Source organism: Xiphias gladius, chromosome 7, assembly GCF_016859285.1.
Source record: "Xiphias gladius isolate SHS-SW01 ecotype Sanya breed wild chromosome 7, ASM1685928v1, whole genome shotgun sequence".
NCBI lineage: Eukaryota > Metazoa > Chordata > Actinopteri > Istiophoriformes > Xiphiidae > Xiphias > Xiphias gladius.
This window is the reverse complement of record NC_053406.1, coordinates 2,743,277-2,760,427: the sequence shown is the minus strand read 5'-3', so window position 1 is coordinate 2,760,427 and position 17,151 is coordinate 2,743,277. Positions and strand designations below refer to the sequence as shown.

Here is a 17,151-nt window from a genome sequence, read left to right as displayed (position 1 = left end):
AACATGAGATCTCAGTGACTTTGACCATGGAATGATTGTTGATGCCAGATGGGCTGGTTTGAGTATTTCTGAAACTGCTGATCTCCTGGGATTTTCATGTCCAACAGTCTCTAGAGTTGACTCAGAAAAATGCCAAAAACAAAGAACACCCAGTGAGTAGCAGTTCTTTGGACGGAAACACATTGTTGATGACAGGGTAGAGTGAACAGACTGGTTGGAGCTGGAGCTCTTTACTACTGTGGTGAGGAGAAAAGTGTCTCAGAATACAAAACACATTGAACCTTGTTGAGGACAAGGTCACAAAGCAAACGTCTCAAACAGATTTCATGAACATGACAGTGAGTTCAGTGGACTTCAGTGGCCTCCCCAGTCACCAGATCTGAACCCAGTAGAACACCTTTGGGACGTGGTAGGACGGGAGATTGGTAGTATGAATGTGAGCTGACAAATCTGCAGCATTCATGTCAACATGGACCAGAATCTCAAAGGAATATTTCCAACATTTAGTGGAATCCGGGCCTCGAAGAACTGAGTCTGTTTTGAGAGCAGAGGGAGGCCCTACCCAGTGTTAGTATGTTGTTCCTAATAAAGTGGTCGGGGAGTGTGTGTGTGTGTGTGTGTGTATGTATATATATATATATATATATATATATATATATACATATATATATATATATATGTATATATATATTATATATGTGTGTAAATATACATGTATGTATATATGCGTGCGTGTATATATACATGTATGTTTGTGTATATGTATATATGCATGTGTATGTATATGTATATGTTTTAACAGAGTTAAATTTGATTATGAAAAGCTTGGGTAGAAAGACAAACCAAGTTAAAGGATTCATAAACCCAACACTAATGTGGTCGGATAAATTGATACATGGTTCAAGAACTTAGACGAAAAGTACAGATCACATTAATTCACTGTGACGAAAACAGACATGAAAAGAAACTGCAATACAGGAACTATGGAGAAAGCTAAGCCTTAAAATGAACCTGATGAGGCTAGTTAGGTGTGGTAAGCTTTATGCTAATTTAGGAATTATTTAAACCTACTTCATTAAACTGAAAATTAGCTTGGTTTTCTTAAAAAATCCTGTTCAACCAATACTGTTGCTTTTACTGAACCACCCCTCTGGATCAGTTAAAGCACATTTGAAGAACAGGGTCCTTTTGGGCTGGGAGAACCACAATCCTGCATACTACAACAGCATTTTTACCGTTGGTTTCCAGTTAAATCTACATCTGGATGTGTCTTGTCACTGTAGTAGAGATTTATTTTTTCAGACATAGAATCATAATGTTTATCCAGTGTCATGAAGTCAGACCTTCCATGTGTTTGCTCTTCTGATATTGACATGTTAGATTCAGCCTGAAGGGGCTGAGTGAAAAAGGGATTATTTTCACGATGACTGTAATTCTAAATAACATCAAATCCATGTATTTCATCCTTTTTTTTTTTTTTTGAGTTTTTTCAGTGGAAATGAAGTCAATGTTACTTTAGCAATAAGGCAGCTTTATTTGGACAATTTAAGGATGGAATGGAGGGGGGTTAGGGGTTGACACTACTAAGAACTGGGGAAGTTAAATGCATAACTGTCGTTAAACATAACACAGGCAGACAGCACCTAAAAAACTCAATAATACACAACTTCAATAATGTATCTCAGGAATGGATAATAAGGTGATTGCTTAGTAAATCAACATGCCTGAGGGCAGTTGAAGGTGGAAAGGGGGATGATTGTGCTTGAAAACAGACAATTCAGATGTACAGAAAAAGTGACATTTTGATAGGGAATCGCATACAAGACATGCTTAACGCGTTGAAGACGGTACCCACATGTTGGTGCTGGAATTGGAGTAGTAGCCATATTGTCTGTTATTGGCTTGTGTGTATCCTTCCTTTCTGTTTCACATTAGTTCTGCTCCTGTCTCTTCTTTTTTTTAATCCAGTTGAAATATGCCATGCCACTATATAGCCCCCCACCACCAAGAAAACAACCCCTGCTGCCCAGAGAGCCTCTAGAGTTTTGTTCATTTCTCTGTAAATAAGATATTTGACTGTACTTTTCTATAACACTGGAGAGAAAGAGATATAAAGGGAACATTATTTTTTTTCTGCTTGGTTTGGTCTGGTTCATCCTGCCTCCCCTCTTTCAGTCTAGTCCCTCGGTGTTCTCACACTGTGGGACTGATTTTTAAGTGTTTGCACAGCTAGACAAGTCATCATTTGATTATTTAAATGGGTGTTAAGCTGTTGTGCCCAAAAGCATTTAACATGTACAGATCAGTTTTTTGCTAGGCTCATCTTAAGTTTGATTTGCTGATTGTACAGATCTATTAGGGACAAAAAATAAAGTTATTGAAAGTGTGTTTGGTGTTTTCTTTTTCACGTCTTCACTAGTGAAGGGATTTATTGGTCGTCTTGTTTTGTTGGTCAACAGATGTTTGATAGGAATCCAAACCTTTTTGCGTATGCACTGCAATCACTGCTGTTAGTGAAGTGCTCCTGATGCATAAATGGGAAAAGGGAGATTGGAATGGATCGGAAAAAAAACAGCCTACATGTAAACTACTGTTTGACCACACTGAAAGAAAACCCAAGCCAAAAAAAACATTGCCAGTTGCAGTTCTCAAATCATAACAACACTCACCACATCTGTTTATGCTATGCAGCACATTACCACATCTGTCTTGCAAACAGCTTTTACTGACTCAAAACATTTAACTCATGGGTCAAAGGTAAATATATTCTAGCGAATCACTGCTATGAAAATGAACTTTCCCTGTATTACTGCTTAAGCCAAGCCAGTCAAATGTCTATGGAATTCTGTCACTAAAGTCCACTGTGTTTTTCTTTCTCATTTAGACATAAATTCAACCAATATCTGAGGTTAATTACATATTCTCTACAGCTAAGTTATAGCTCAGTATTCCATCGAAACTCGCATCAGATGCCAGTTTCAACAAAAACTCCACATTCATAGTTCACCTTGGAATAACAGAAGAATAACAGAAACAGTTGTGTAAAATACAAAAAAGAAAACCTGTTGTAACACCATGCAGTAAGGACAAATGTCTTCTGTACAACTATTCAACAATGATGAGCCACACCAACTAAACTGGAAACTGGTTTCTAATGTTGTGGCTGAATGGTGTATATATACAGTATCTATCCATAAATCTGTCTCTCTCTTTTTCTCTCTTGCTCTCTTTCTAAATATATGTGTATATATAAGTTAAAAAAAAAATAAAAATCTCCCTCTCACCCTCCTCCCATGGGGGGTGGTAGTCTGTCTTCCTCAAGCCTGGGAGTTTGAGGGTTCTGCGCAGTATCTTAGCTGTTCCTAGGACTGCGTTCTTCTGGACAGAGACCTCAGATGTTGTACCCGGAATCTGCTGGAGCCATTCTCCCAGTTTGTGGGCCCCCAGTGCTCCAATTTCCACTGGTACCACTGTTGCCTTTACTCCCCACATGTTTTCTAGCTCCTCTTTCAGGTATTTTTTGATCTTCTCGTGTTCCTTCTTCTTGATGTTGCTGTCGCTTGGGATCGCTACGTCTACCACTACTGCCTTCTTCTGTTGTTTGTCCGGCTGGGTAGCCATCACCAGTTTGTGATGTACAGTTCTCTGTACAAAATTTCATCTCAATCCATCCAATAGATTTTTAGATGTTTCAGTCTGGACCAAAGTGGTGGACTGACCAGCAGACCAAAATTGCTTTCCTTAGACAATGTCACTAACATAGCTTTGAATTAATACAAATGAAGGAATTGGTGAGACAACAATATAATAATCTTCGAAAAAACCGTTTTCTATTTAATTTTCATCATCAACCATGGCATTCCAAAGTTACAGTTTGATTTGTGTCATACCACGAATTGCATAACTATCTTTTAGTACAAACCAGTTATTGTACATTTACTGAAAACAAAACTTTATGCTATGAAAATCCTTCACATAGTTAGGATTCTGCAGGTCCATTGTTAAATCTGAGCTGGCAACTGCTGTCACATTGAAATGTGGCCATTACAATATACTTGCATGCCAGGCCAGGTAGTATAGAGTACATTATGCTTTGGTGATGATGTAGACTGAGGTTTCAGAAAAGATAGAAAGATAGCTAAGGCTATGCATATTTGTTGGCAGCAGCAGTGTTATCATTCACACTATTCTCTGCAACACAGGTTATTATGTAACATAGAAGTTAATATCTCATATGTAGAGATAAACTGTGATGATAAACTGTGATGGCACCAATATTTTTATAACTTGTCCTCTAGTGCTGGGTGATAGATAGCTGCCATGACCAAAACACCTGCTATAGTAGTGCAGGTAAGTGGCCAGAATACCAACAAGTTTCAATCAGACCATTGAGTACACAAAGCACATACCCAACAGTTATATATTACGATCAAAAATACCTTGCTAGCATTCGTTTGATCTACTCGTTGACCCAAGGCTGCGATATTAGAGCTCTGAGCTTGATGCATTCTTGCTGCTGCGATTTCCAAAGACAAAGTATCAAGAATGGTCGATGACCAGTCAGCCATAGAAATGGAGTCGGGTGCTTTGCTGCGGCAAATGATGAATTTCTTGGCTGCCTAGATCCCTGCCAACAATGCTCTCCTCTCAGTGACTGACAGATTTAGAAGAGGAATCATCATTTAGGAGCAGAACAGATTGAGAGCAAGGAAAAGAATTCCTCAGAACCCTTGATAAAAACCTTAATACCTCCATCCATCTATCCATCAGCGATACCACTTATCCTTAAATGTATATGTTGCTCTTGACTTTCTTCTTCAGCAGCCTCCATGGCCGTCTTTATGGCCGTTCCCTTATTGGCCCCCGTAGACGCCAAAGATGGTGAGCGTTTTGCAGAGGGACTGGCCAGCAAAATCTCCACAGCCTACTTCAATAGGCTCACACCTTGCCCGACACCGGCCCTCCCTGCAATGCCTCTGCAGCTCTGCATATCTTGTTCTCTTGCTTTCGTTGGCTCCTTGGATCCAATGATCGGTTTTAATTCAGTAAAATTACGTTCCTTTGCAGTAACGGTTATGATAGAAAGAGAAATTTTCTTCTAATTACAGTAAAGGTCTATTGAATAAATGTATATGTAGCTGATTTTAATATAGTAAAATGATGTACTTATGTATTTTTGCTACATTGACATTTGACGCAATCGACATTTTTTAAAATTAGCGTGTCTGCCTTTATGTCAGGTTGCAAACACCTAGAAAAAAACAATGCTACTTTTTCATCTTACCTATTTCAATGTTCCCGCCCTTTTAAAGGGATCGAACTGGATGATATGGTACTGGTACGAAAAGGAGTGAAAAGATTTCACACAAAGTCCAAAAGGTTTTTCTTTATAGAAAAATTTTTAATGGTCATATTAATATATTTCCAAATATAATTCATAAACAAATCAGACAAGGTACAGCACAATTATTTCAGTGACTAAAAAATGTTCTCGCATACAAGAAAAAAAAACTTTTGGGGAAATAAAAATTAAAACACAACAATCACTAACAACCATTACACAACTTCAGGGAGAAACAAACACGTCCAATCTTCAGCGTCTCCACCACCTTGTTGAGTGTGTGTAGGGGGCCTTAAAGAATTCCAATCTAACAACGGCCAATGTTGTCTTTTCCTGTTTGGCATTTTAATGACTAGTTGCAGCACAGAGACGAGCTCCGTACAGACAACTGTAGAGCGTCCGGCCGACCATGCGGTTTGCGGCTCCGCTGTTACGACATACATTCTTACACTATCATGAGCAGAGGCCGGAGCTCATATGCACGGTAAAACAATCCATCGCTGCTAAATGGCTTGACCTCTGTTATGTACATTCATGACACACACCACACACGTCTCTTAGCAGTGGTCCGGATGATACAGCTGCTCAGTTCCCCCTTTAACAGAAGTTCGGTCGTGTTTGCTGACCAGCTGAAATGATGGACTTGATCCGTATTTGGGTATGCATACTAAGAGGAGAAAATCCACCCTAACAACTGAAACTTAACATTTATTTAAACAGAAAAATACAGTTTAGAAAGCGTTTCATATTTTCGCAGTGTTTTATGGATGTTTTGAATGTAAAGCTGTGCCACCTATAAAAATCCACTCAAATCCAACCCACATAAACATATCACCTGGTCAATCAGAGTTCTGGCTGCTGCCCTGGGAATTGGGCCTCATTACTGTTGGTGGCACACTGTTTAACACGTCTTTAAATTAAGGAGAAGCGTCTTTCAATTAAGGGGATACTGAGCTGGACAGTGTGTATATGCTCGAGCACAAAAAAAATGAATCGACTGATTATAAGTAAATGAAATAAATGTATTTAAAACTGTTTAAAACTGATATTTTGCGATTACATTTTAAACTGAAATTATGAATTCAGAATTCAATATTTTTTTCTTGGATATTGGTAATAAATCATTTAAATGCTAATTTTAATCTGTTTTGACTAGTGTTGTTAAATGGAATAATTCATTATAACTCAAAAAGGACAACATTTTCATTATACTGGTGGAGCACTCCAGGATCAAAACCTTTCGATCTGGTTGTCTAGATCTTAATGATGCCTACATTTCCCAGTGCCTGTCACGACCAGAGGTGCAAGTGCAAAGATCACGGTCACGCTCTTGACTCAAGCTACAAGATACTGTATTGTGTGGCTGACATCATGTGATCTACAGTATGTTTGGTCGGTTCTAGAGAATAACAAGAAGTTTACATTCAAATAGCAGAATAAATCCTGGAACATGAAGTAAGTCACCAGTATCTGTTTGAGTATGTACTACTGCATTGCTTGTCTTGCATTGTTTTGAGTGGATTTTCCCTTTAGTGATGTGTTAAACGTGGACATCTATGAAATGAACTAAAGTCGATTTTTCTGACCACAAATGCTCTGTGTTTTGGAAGACTAATCATGTACTGAGTATGGAACTGCAAATATGAAAAAGGAACCAGATGACAGATGAGAAGGGCAAACAATTTTAACTTATTTCTCAAATTGGTTTACTGTTGCTTCAAATCATTTGATGTGAATAAAAAAATCAAATTCTGGTCCCTGTTATGACTGACAGCTCTGTTTGGTACTGGCAATTCCTAATGATGCTTTAGCTTTAGGGAAATAACCTGTACCGTATCCCGTACTGGAGATTTGTGCTTGGAAGGTGTGTCAAAAAAATCTAAATGGAGGAGAATAATTGGGGGGGGGGGTCCCTGAGAGGAGAACACATCAACAGGTTCCCTAAAAGAACAATCAAACATCAACCTACTTACTGATCACACCAAAACCCAATCAGACAAATATTGCCCTAAACAACTGTGGAAGCCTGCTCATTGCGATACATTTCAATGCACAACAATCCCATCATCAAAGAGCCTCAAACACTGATTTTTTCGATTTCTATGGACTAAGGATATGCGAGTGTGTGCTGATACTGTATATATGGAATCAAAATTGACAGTGATTAGGGAGAGGGTCAAAGGTCATGGACTAAAAACAAAAGCCAGCCATCCATTCACGCTTCTCTGAGATCATCTTCCATTTAAAATTATTTAATTGATTTAAAATGGTTTTTTTGTATATTTTTAAGTCAAATTCCCAAAAAGCCATTAAATTTGTCAACCATTTGTCGATTAACATCATTTGGATGTGAAGATGAACCTGCAGAATTTTCTTTTATATATGAATCTTCAAACTGGTGCAAATTGCTCTCTCCCTATATCAGTACCTAGACCTAGTGAACTTCCAACCCATAAACATGACTACTACTCTTATGGCGCAGATGCGAAATTTACTCATATGGTGTGGCCAAATCAGGAGGGGACAGGAGAGAGTATGGGTTGGGTTGTAAACAGAAACTACAGGAGCTAGCATGGCTAGCAGCCTAACAACAGCAGCCCACAAAGTTGTTAAATAAACAGCATTATATGAAGAATGTCACGGCCCTTAAACTCACTACAGCATCTCGCCCTCTCTGCTGCTTGCATTATTTCGCTGTGCAAATATTAAATAAGAATGTGAACAAACAGTATTTCCTGAATGAGAGATCAGTGTCACCCCCCGTCTCAAACCGGCTGGACATTACAGAGAATCGTTACTTTGCAGGTCAAAGTTGAATCAGATTGAACTCTAGAGTAAAGCAAAGGAGGTGGGTGAATTTGTGACTACGTAGAAAAAAAAAGAAAAAAAAAGTGTTGCACCACATTTCACATAGACATGAATGGGAAGTGAATTTCTGTTTGACTGCACCATTAAAAAGGACCAGACCATTGTTTTTGCATGTTTCAGGCCATTTATTAAAGCTATGTTCAGTCCTTTCTGGCCACCTGTTGGCAGCAGAAAATGTAAACACAACATTGACATATCACTTTATCAAGTTGTTAGAAATGTATTTGCAGACAAATACATTTCTGTGTCATCCAGCAGACACAGAGCAACATTAGCATTCATTTGGAGTCATCTTTATGTACACCTAATGAATTTAAATCCAATATTCACTCTTGCTTTTGCTCTGTTTTGGTCTCCACCTGAGAAAAATATCAACATTTTAGCTGCTAGATGTGCTACTATGTTAATCAGCTAGTTGCTGTTTGGTACTGGGAAGGTAGTGTGCAGTGGGTTTATCAGAGCTTTTTCACTGAAAACAGCTGCCTGTTGCTCCAAAACAAAGAGCTGAGGTGCACTGCAGAGTTGGTGATGATTCTCGATGGGTTTGCCACTAGCAGTGACACGTTATTTGATCCATGGTTCGTATAAAAATGTTGGTAAATGGAGATTTAAAAATGTTATGTATACACAACTTACAGTAAATGGTCTAAAACATGCATTAACACTGATATGGTCCTTTAACAAATTTCTTCAAATCACTGTCCGACACCCAAACTTTGCTCATCACTAAATGAGCAAATAGCATGTTTAAGTTTTTTAAATCACTGGGGATAGATAATGCTAAAACATAACTGGAAGGAAAAAATCCAAAAAGGAGAGTTTCTAAAGTGATAAAAAAAAACATTTTATGCAAAAAAAGAAGAAAGAAAGTTGCTTTCACTGGTTGAAGGTTCATTCATCTAATTTGTCTAGAGCATAAAACCAGGCAGTTTTCCAGGAAATCTTGCACTGTAAATTTACAACACACACACACACTCTTTATGTTCCTCTCCTAACACCATCTGTTCACACAGGCTACATCAGACTTCTACTACTGCTCTAATCCATGCTAGTTTCACATCTACACATACAAATGAAAAGCACAAGTAGAAAGGGGTGCATGAAAACCTCACAAGCATTTTTTTGTTTTCATTTTGTCCAACTTCAGTCTTCACTTTCACTGGCATCCTATCAGAATGAGTCTTCACAGGGTGATCATCCAGTCACATTTCAGATGTGTTATCTTCCCAGACAGACATATCCTTCATTCACAACCATTAATTCTCTGAAATGATTTGCTAAAAGACTACAGGGATAACCTGAGATACGGCAAAGTAGTCTGAGTGATCATTCAGAGAATTTCCTTAACATCTTGCAAAAATGTCCTTCAGGTTTAGGCAAGAGTTCTCAACACCTGGCAGAGTATTAGCAAAGTCTCTGCGGATGTGGCAAGACTGAAAACATAATAAAAAACCAACAGGAAATGACCTTAAAAATGCAAGGGTTTATGGGTAGGAGGAGGTAGATGTTAAAAATCTGGCAGCCATCTGCAGCATTTGCTCTGAAGTGCGCTGAATTTGATGATTCTTATTCTTATCTCCTTCATGTTTCCTTCTGTCAGCAAGTGTTTCCCCAGCTTTACTCCCCATGGTGCTAGCACCCCAACCACCCAGCAGGAGTCACTAGTGCAAAAACAAAGCTGAGAACCCTCACTGGCTTCCCACCTTGCAAACACAGCAAATTTGTTGGAACACAGACGCATTGAGTTTTAGAAAATATTTAAATATGTCCTTCCTAACTTTCAGGGCCCGTTTTTCTGCCAATACAGATTGTAGCCACCGCAACATGAAAATTGGAGGCAGGTAATCCGACAAACTGGGCAAGCTCATTTTGATTTTAATTGAAACTAAGTTAATGTGTAGGAATGCAGTTGATAGAGTGGTATGATTTGATAAGTCTGAAAGTACGACAACCATATGCTGCTATGTAGAACTGAAAACTGACTTTTTTCAAGACCTCAGTATGTTTCACACAAAATGCTTGTTGAATAGTCAACAAGTGTGAGACAAACATTCTAACAGCATTGGGTGGGCTGCATTTAACTATTTCTGAAACTCTGAAAACTGACAATCGTCACACTCACTTCTCGCAGTAATGAGCCAGGCGCAGGTGTCTGGAGGTGTTTTGACTTCTCTCTCAAACCCTTCCTTTTCATTTTTCACTCAACTAGTTGTGTTCCTTTCATGTGAACAACTGAGTCCAACACTGTGAAACCCTTCAGGGAGACACTGTCCGGAAATGTGCCGTTGTGCCATATTTGAACGATAATCAATCATGCTCCTGTCTATGACAGCAGCCTTTTCACCCCACCTTTGAGTGTTTTAGACTTAGGCAGACACTTTGTACAAACTACATCAATTGTTTCAACCGTACACTTGTTTTAAAGTTAAAGTTATCGAGACTCATTCTGTTAGCCTTTTGAAACTTAGTAAGCAAGTTCATATTATCTGTCACATGATACTCATGTTTGTTCATGGTCTGTCATCCTTGTTTAATGTTCTGACAACATAGCTCATCACAACTTTTACATGTGCAACTGTGCTGCTAGTGGTGCTACAATTGACTGGATGACATAGTTTTCACTTTGCTAAACAAACCAAACTAGTAAACTGCTCCAAACACTGCACTATTCAATTCAGCTGCCCAAGCATGCTTTCTGAGAACACATTCCTTTAAATGTCAAACGGTTAATATGACCATGGATAAGTGTTGACAAATGGTCAGCCACTGCATTAATGGCCACAATATTCTGACACTAAAGAATTTCAGTCATATAACCCCTGACGTTCAGAAACGGGGGGAGGGGGGCTATGTGGTTTAGTGTATATAAAGGGGAATTTGAACACTTGGATTTGAAATGCCGAGCCTGAGGGACCCCAAACAGAAACAAACAATCTGCTACTGTACAGGACTGGAGAAGTAATAAAGGTTCATATGGGAAAATCATACAGTAACTATGCTTCTGTTCCTCGCAGTGAATTAAAGGAAGCAGTTAACAAATACTGGTGAGTACTAATGCATTTCCTTTACATTTAAAATTATATATAAACAGTGTTATAATACAGAGATAATTCATTTATAGACAGTTAGCCCAGTGATAGGAATGGCCCATTTCTTCTCCTTGGGAAGAAGAGGGGGGTTTCAACTCATTGCTGAGCCTTATATCGGCTGGTTTGGATTAGGGTAGGGTGAGCAGGTGGGGACAGGAAGAGGTGCAAGGCCACCACCCATGGATCATGCTGACATCGCCATGGTAACCCTGATATGGTGCAGCATGGGAGGATCTGAAATGCACAAGAGAGTCTGGATGAACATCTGTTTGTGACTTCTTTAGAAGCTTCTGAATTGCTGGTTGACAGAACTACAGAAAGCACAGTAATCAAGTGTTTGATTTACTGGAAAAGACAGACATTTTTATTTTGTGTGTCTGTAGTCCATGATGAGGACTTTATAGTCCTCATCATGGACTATACAGGTGACACAAAAAAACCCCCACAATTTTCCTAATTTTGCGTCTTTACACCATTAGGATGGATATGAAATGAAACCACTAAGATGTGATAGAACTTTCAACTTTAATTCAAAACATTTACACATTAATCATTCAGGATTTATCCCTCATTTTCAGAGGCTCAAAAGTAATTGGACAATTGACTGATAATCAGTTTCATGGCCAGGTAAGGCCTTTTCCCTCATTATTTCATAACAAATAAAGCAGATTAAAGGTCTGGAGTGAATTCCCAGTGTTTAATTGGATTTGGTAGCTGTTCATGAGACCTCTAAATATGTTGTCCATAGAAGTCTTTATGTAAAATGAGGGAGGCCATCAATAGGCTGAAAAAACGAATAACTTATCAGACAGATACCAGAAACTTTAGGAGTGGCCAAATCAACAATTTGGTACATTCTTAAAAAGGAGGAGTGTTCTGAGGAGGCCTGATTCGACTTTGCCAGAAAACACCCAAAAAAGCCTGCCCAGTTCTGGAACAGGATTTTTTGGAGAAGAGAAGAATATGGAGAAGAAACGGCTCTTGATCCAAATCATACCACATCATCTGTCAAACATGGTGGAGGCAGTGTTATGGCATGTGCATGTATGGCTGCCAATGGAACTGGGTCCCTGGTCTTTATTGATGATGTGACTGCTGATAGTGTAGCCCTGTGTACTTCAGAATTCATCCTACTAATTAAATCTGCTCAGATTCAACCAAATGCTGCAAAACTGATAGGATGTTGAGAGCATCTCAAGGCAAAGAAATTGAATATTCTTCAATGGCCAAGTCAGAACGACCTACAAACAAGCAGCAACTGAAGGTGCCTGCAGTAAATCTCATAGAGGAAGCCCTGCATTTGGTGTCCATGGGTTCCAGATTGTCATCCAAGTATTAAAAATAATCCTTATATTCATCGTTAATTAATTTGTCCAATTACTTCCGAGCCTCTGATAATTAGGGACAATGTAGAGTTAAAACTGGTGTTGCGTTCCACTGCTGGAGACAGCTCTTGGCAAGAAAAGAAATGAGGTATGATGCTGAACTCAAAACGTTTCTTCTAGATTGCCAAGTTAACAGCTGTAAATGCTAATGTTGGCTATGTAGCAATAGCAAAAACTTACAGCATCTTTAAACCATCTTAGAAGGCTTTTTGAAGTACAGATGGTCAATACTTGTTGGATTAATCTCTGTCTTTGCCCCAAACCGATATGAATCGGTTTTGTTTGCGTTAATAAGTATTACATAATTTTCATCATATTTAAATACAACCAAACTCAAGAAATACATACTTGAGAATCCAGAATTCCAGACAGAAAAGAATTCAGTCACCGCAACAACACATACACTTTTAAGCCAGAGAGTGGAATTTCTAATACACAGTTAGACACGATTTTAATGGTAGTAAACCCAATTATTTTCTAACTTTAATGCTTAGACAAGATGAGAAATGTTGTAATATTACAAGTATTCAATCAGACCATGGCTTCCTGACAGATCTCAGGGAATTCAGCTCAGAATTTAGCAAATATTATACTAACCTTTATTCTTCTGAGATTTGCCTGACCCAGTTGCATGTCACATTTCTGAAAATATAGAGCTTCCATCTTTAGCACAGAAAGATTCAAATAGTTTGGGGGCTCTATTTCATTGGCAGAACTTAAAGAAGTAATTAGGAAAATGCCAAAAGTTAAATCACACTGTTGGGATGGTATTGCCCCAGAGCGTTACTTTAAATTCTGGGTTGAAATTGAGGCAGTCTAGATTGCCTACAGAAACCATTCAGACCTCTTCACTTTTATTCACATTTTGTTATGTTGCAGCTTTATGGTGAAATTGTTTAAATGCATTTTTTCCCTCTTCGATCTACACTCAATGCCCAATGATGAAAGAAACAGAATTGTAGAAATTTTTGCAAATGTATTAAAAAAGAAACCTGAAATATCACATTGACATAAGTTTTCAGACCCTTTGCTATGAAACTTGAAATTTAGCTCACATGCCTCCTATTTCTCTTGATCACCTTTGAGATGCTTTTACAACTTGATTGGAGTTCACCTGTGGTAAATTCAATTAACTGGACATGATATGGATGGTCAAAGGAACTACATGCAGAGCTCAGAGACAGGATTGTGTTGAGGCACAGATCTGGGGAAGGCCAAATAAATAAATAAATAAATAAAAATTCTGCTGCATTGAAGGTTCCCAATAGCACAGTGGCCTCCATAATTCTTAAATGGAAGAAGTTTGGAACAACCAGGACTTTTCCTTTGCCAAACTGAGCAATCAGGGGAGAAGGATCTTAGTAAGAGAGGTGACCAAGAACCAGATGGTCACTCTGGCTGAGCACCAGATATCTTGTGTGGAGATGGGAGAAACTTCCAGAGGGGCAACCATCACCGCAACACCAATCTGGGCTTTATGGTAGAGTGGCCGGACAGAAGCCTCACCTCTCCAGTGAAAGACACATGAAAACCGAGCTGAGTTTGCAAAAACGCACCTAAACATTCACAGACTTTGAGAAACAAGATCCTCTGGTCTGATGCAACCAAGATTGAAATGTCTGGCCTCAATTCTAAGTGTCATGTCTGGAGGGAACCAGACACCGCTCATCACCTGTCAAATACTATCCGAAAGGTGAAGAATGGTAGTGGTAGCATCATGCTTTGGGGGTGTTTTTCAGCGGCAGTGACAGGGAAACTGGTCAGGGTTGAAGGAAGGCTGAATGGACCAAAGTTCAGAGATATCCTTAATTAAAACCTTGTCCAGAGCACTCTGGACCTCAGATTAGGCTGAAGGTAACTTAAGGGTAACTCTGTTAATGTCCTTGAGTGGCCCAGCCAGAGCCCTGACTTGAACCCAATCGAACGTCTCTGGTGAGACCTGAAAATGGCTGTCTGCCAACGGTCCCCATACAACCTGACAAAGCTTGAATGGATTTGCAGAGAAGAATGGCAGAAAATCCCCAAATCCAGGTATCCAAAGCTTGTCGCGACACAATCAAGAAGACTCGAGGCTGTAATTGCTGCCAAAGGCAGTTCAACTAAGTACTGAGTAAAGGGTCTGAATACTTAAATCTGTTGTAATATTGTAATATATGTAACATTTCACTTTCTCCTTTTTAATAAATTTGCAAAAACTTCTAAAAATCAGTTTTTGCTCTGTCATTATGGGGTATTGAATGCACTGTAAGTTAGAGGCTCTCTTTATTGTGGAGAACGGTTGTTTTGACAAGACTCTACTTTCTGTGGCGATTACAGTTCTTTAAGTTTTCTGAATGCATTAAAAACTAAAAAAAAATCCTTGCATCTGCAATTAAGGAAACATACATCCAAACTTGTTCAGTATGATCAAACTGGGTTCATTAAGTCCCACCTTGTATGTAACAATATACATACACCGCTGCATGTGTTACATTTTTCCAAGGATAGTGTTACACCATATGCTTTACCATCATTAGATGCCAAGACGGTTACTGATAAACTAGAGTGGCACTTCTTATGGATAATACTGGAACAATTTTTATTTTTTTTCCTCGAACCTCTTATCTGAAAAATTAGACAGCATTGTTTCATTGATCCTATGTCATATTTTGTAACACTACGTATTACATTTCCTTATTTGCAGATGACATACTACTTAAATGTAAATAATGCTGCTTCTTCTATCCCCCATATTGTGAACATCTTTGGAGAATTTAACAGCTTATCTGGCTACAAATTGGACAATTGGACTTATCCCACCTCTTCTGAACCCTCCACCATACCATCTCATTTTCCAGTGATTAAGACCTTTAGATATCTTGGCATTGATATTTACCCTCTTACAGTCAATGGCCCCAAATAATTTTAGTAATATATTAATAAACAATGTTTTAAACATAAAACACATTAATAATAAAAATATTGAAATAGACTTGAACAGATGGATGAATCTTCCAATATCCCTTAAGTTAAGCGAAAACCTAGATAAATTGGTTTCTAGGTTCTTATGGCAGAGGAATCATCCACTAATCAAAACTATATATATTACGGGGGTGGGGGTGGCTTAGCAGAACCAAGTTTAAGTTTGAAGTTTGGTCATATGTGTCATGTCCAATCACTGTCTGGCACAATCCTGGTGCATTGGTTTCTTAAATGATATATTGAGAAGAATCTGGCTCTTCCTTACAATCTTCTAGACTTTGTGCATTCTGCATTACCCTTAACACTTAACAGCTAGAACGAAAGTAGGTCCTACAGTGTCATTTGCATTACCTGTATGGGATACTGTCAGAAAGAACGACTGCAATCACCCTCAAATGCCTTTCAAAAAATCTTAACCTTGTAACTGGTGGGAAATCTTTTTTTCTCTCACTGGAGTATTAAGGGTATGCATGCATTATCATATATGGAATGATAAAGGAAAGAGAACAGTAAATGATTTGTGTATAGTGTACAGCCTGCCAGGAACTGCCTTTTCTTTTTATCTCTCTAAGACATGATTTACAAAAATATGTAACAAAACACAATTTCCTCTGAAATTCTCCATGACATGCTTTATCTAAAAGGCCACGGGAATATTGATTGTCAAACCGTTGCGAACAACCTAAATAAGAGTAAATATTGATCATAACCTAATTCATTTTAAACTCATACACAGAATTTATTAAACTCAGGAGACACTTTTTAATTGGACTTACTACATCTCCACTTTGCGTTTCCGTGCAAACTACCAAACTGTTAGTTTCTTACATATGTATTTGTATTGGAGGGATATACCATTGCAATGTTTTGGAGACAAGTATGATCCACTCTCTCTCATTTATTTAACATAGAAATACCTAGCTGTGTTATGGAAACCACCAGATTCTCCTGACCATATCTAATGTCTATATTTTTTTCTTGATATACTTTGTATGGAAATATCAATAAATAGAATGCATGGGACTAAGCAATATACTATCAATGTTCTGACTTCTGTTGTCGATAAGATTAAATCTATTCTGCAAAAAAATTGAAGTGTAAGAATCTTCCATATTTATATATATATTTATATATATATATATATATTTATATATATATATATATATATATATATATATATATATATATAGTCAGTTTTTCTTTTGCTTAAGTTCACCACTGTTCTGTTTATGTGTGTCTTTATTAGGCAATGGGAGGAAATTGGTTTAGAGCCGTCTTATTTATTCATTCATCTATTTATTGAGTAATTTCCACTTTCCTAATTTAATTTTATTTTGAGGTTATACAATGTGTGGTGGTGGTTAGGGAACCTCACTAATGTAGGGATGGAGTTGGAAAAAGAAAGGGCACACTGGTGAGGGGTGGACAAACAATATATATAGTGTATTAATATATTTATGTAGGCTGTATTATATCATAATATTATGTATATTTACATAATACTTCA

The 17,151-nt window shown here is 38.1% G+C and overlaps 1 protein-coding gene across 3 annotated transcripts in view; it reads right to left on the bottom strand.

Moving 5' to 3' along the window:
- Positions 1–5,413: 5,413 nt before the first annotated feature.
- The window catches only part of cuedc1b (CUE domain containing 1b), a 34,275-nt gene continuing 22,537 nt past the window's right edge, over positions 5,414–17,151 (bottom strand). For all 3 annotated transcript variants that reach the window (XM_040131447.1, XM_040131448.1, XM_040131449.1), the window contains exon 11: positions 5,414–11,532. In XM_040131447.1, coding sequence (XP_039987381.1) covers position 11,532 — 1 coding nt within the window. In that variant the 3' untranslated portion in view covers positions 5,414–11,531. The remainder of the gene's footprint in view (positions 11,533–17,151) is intronic.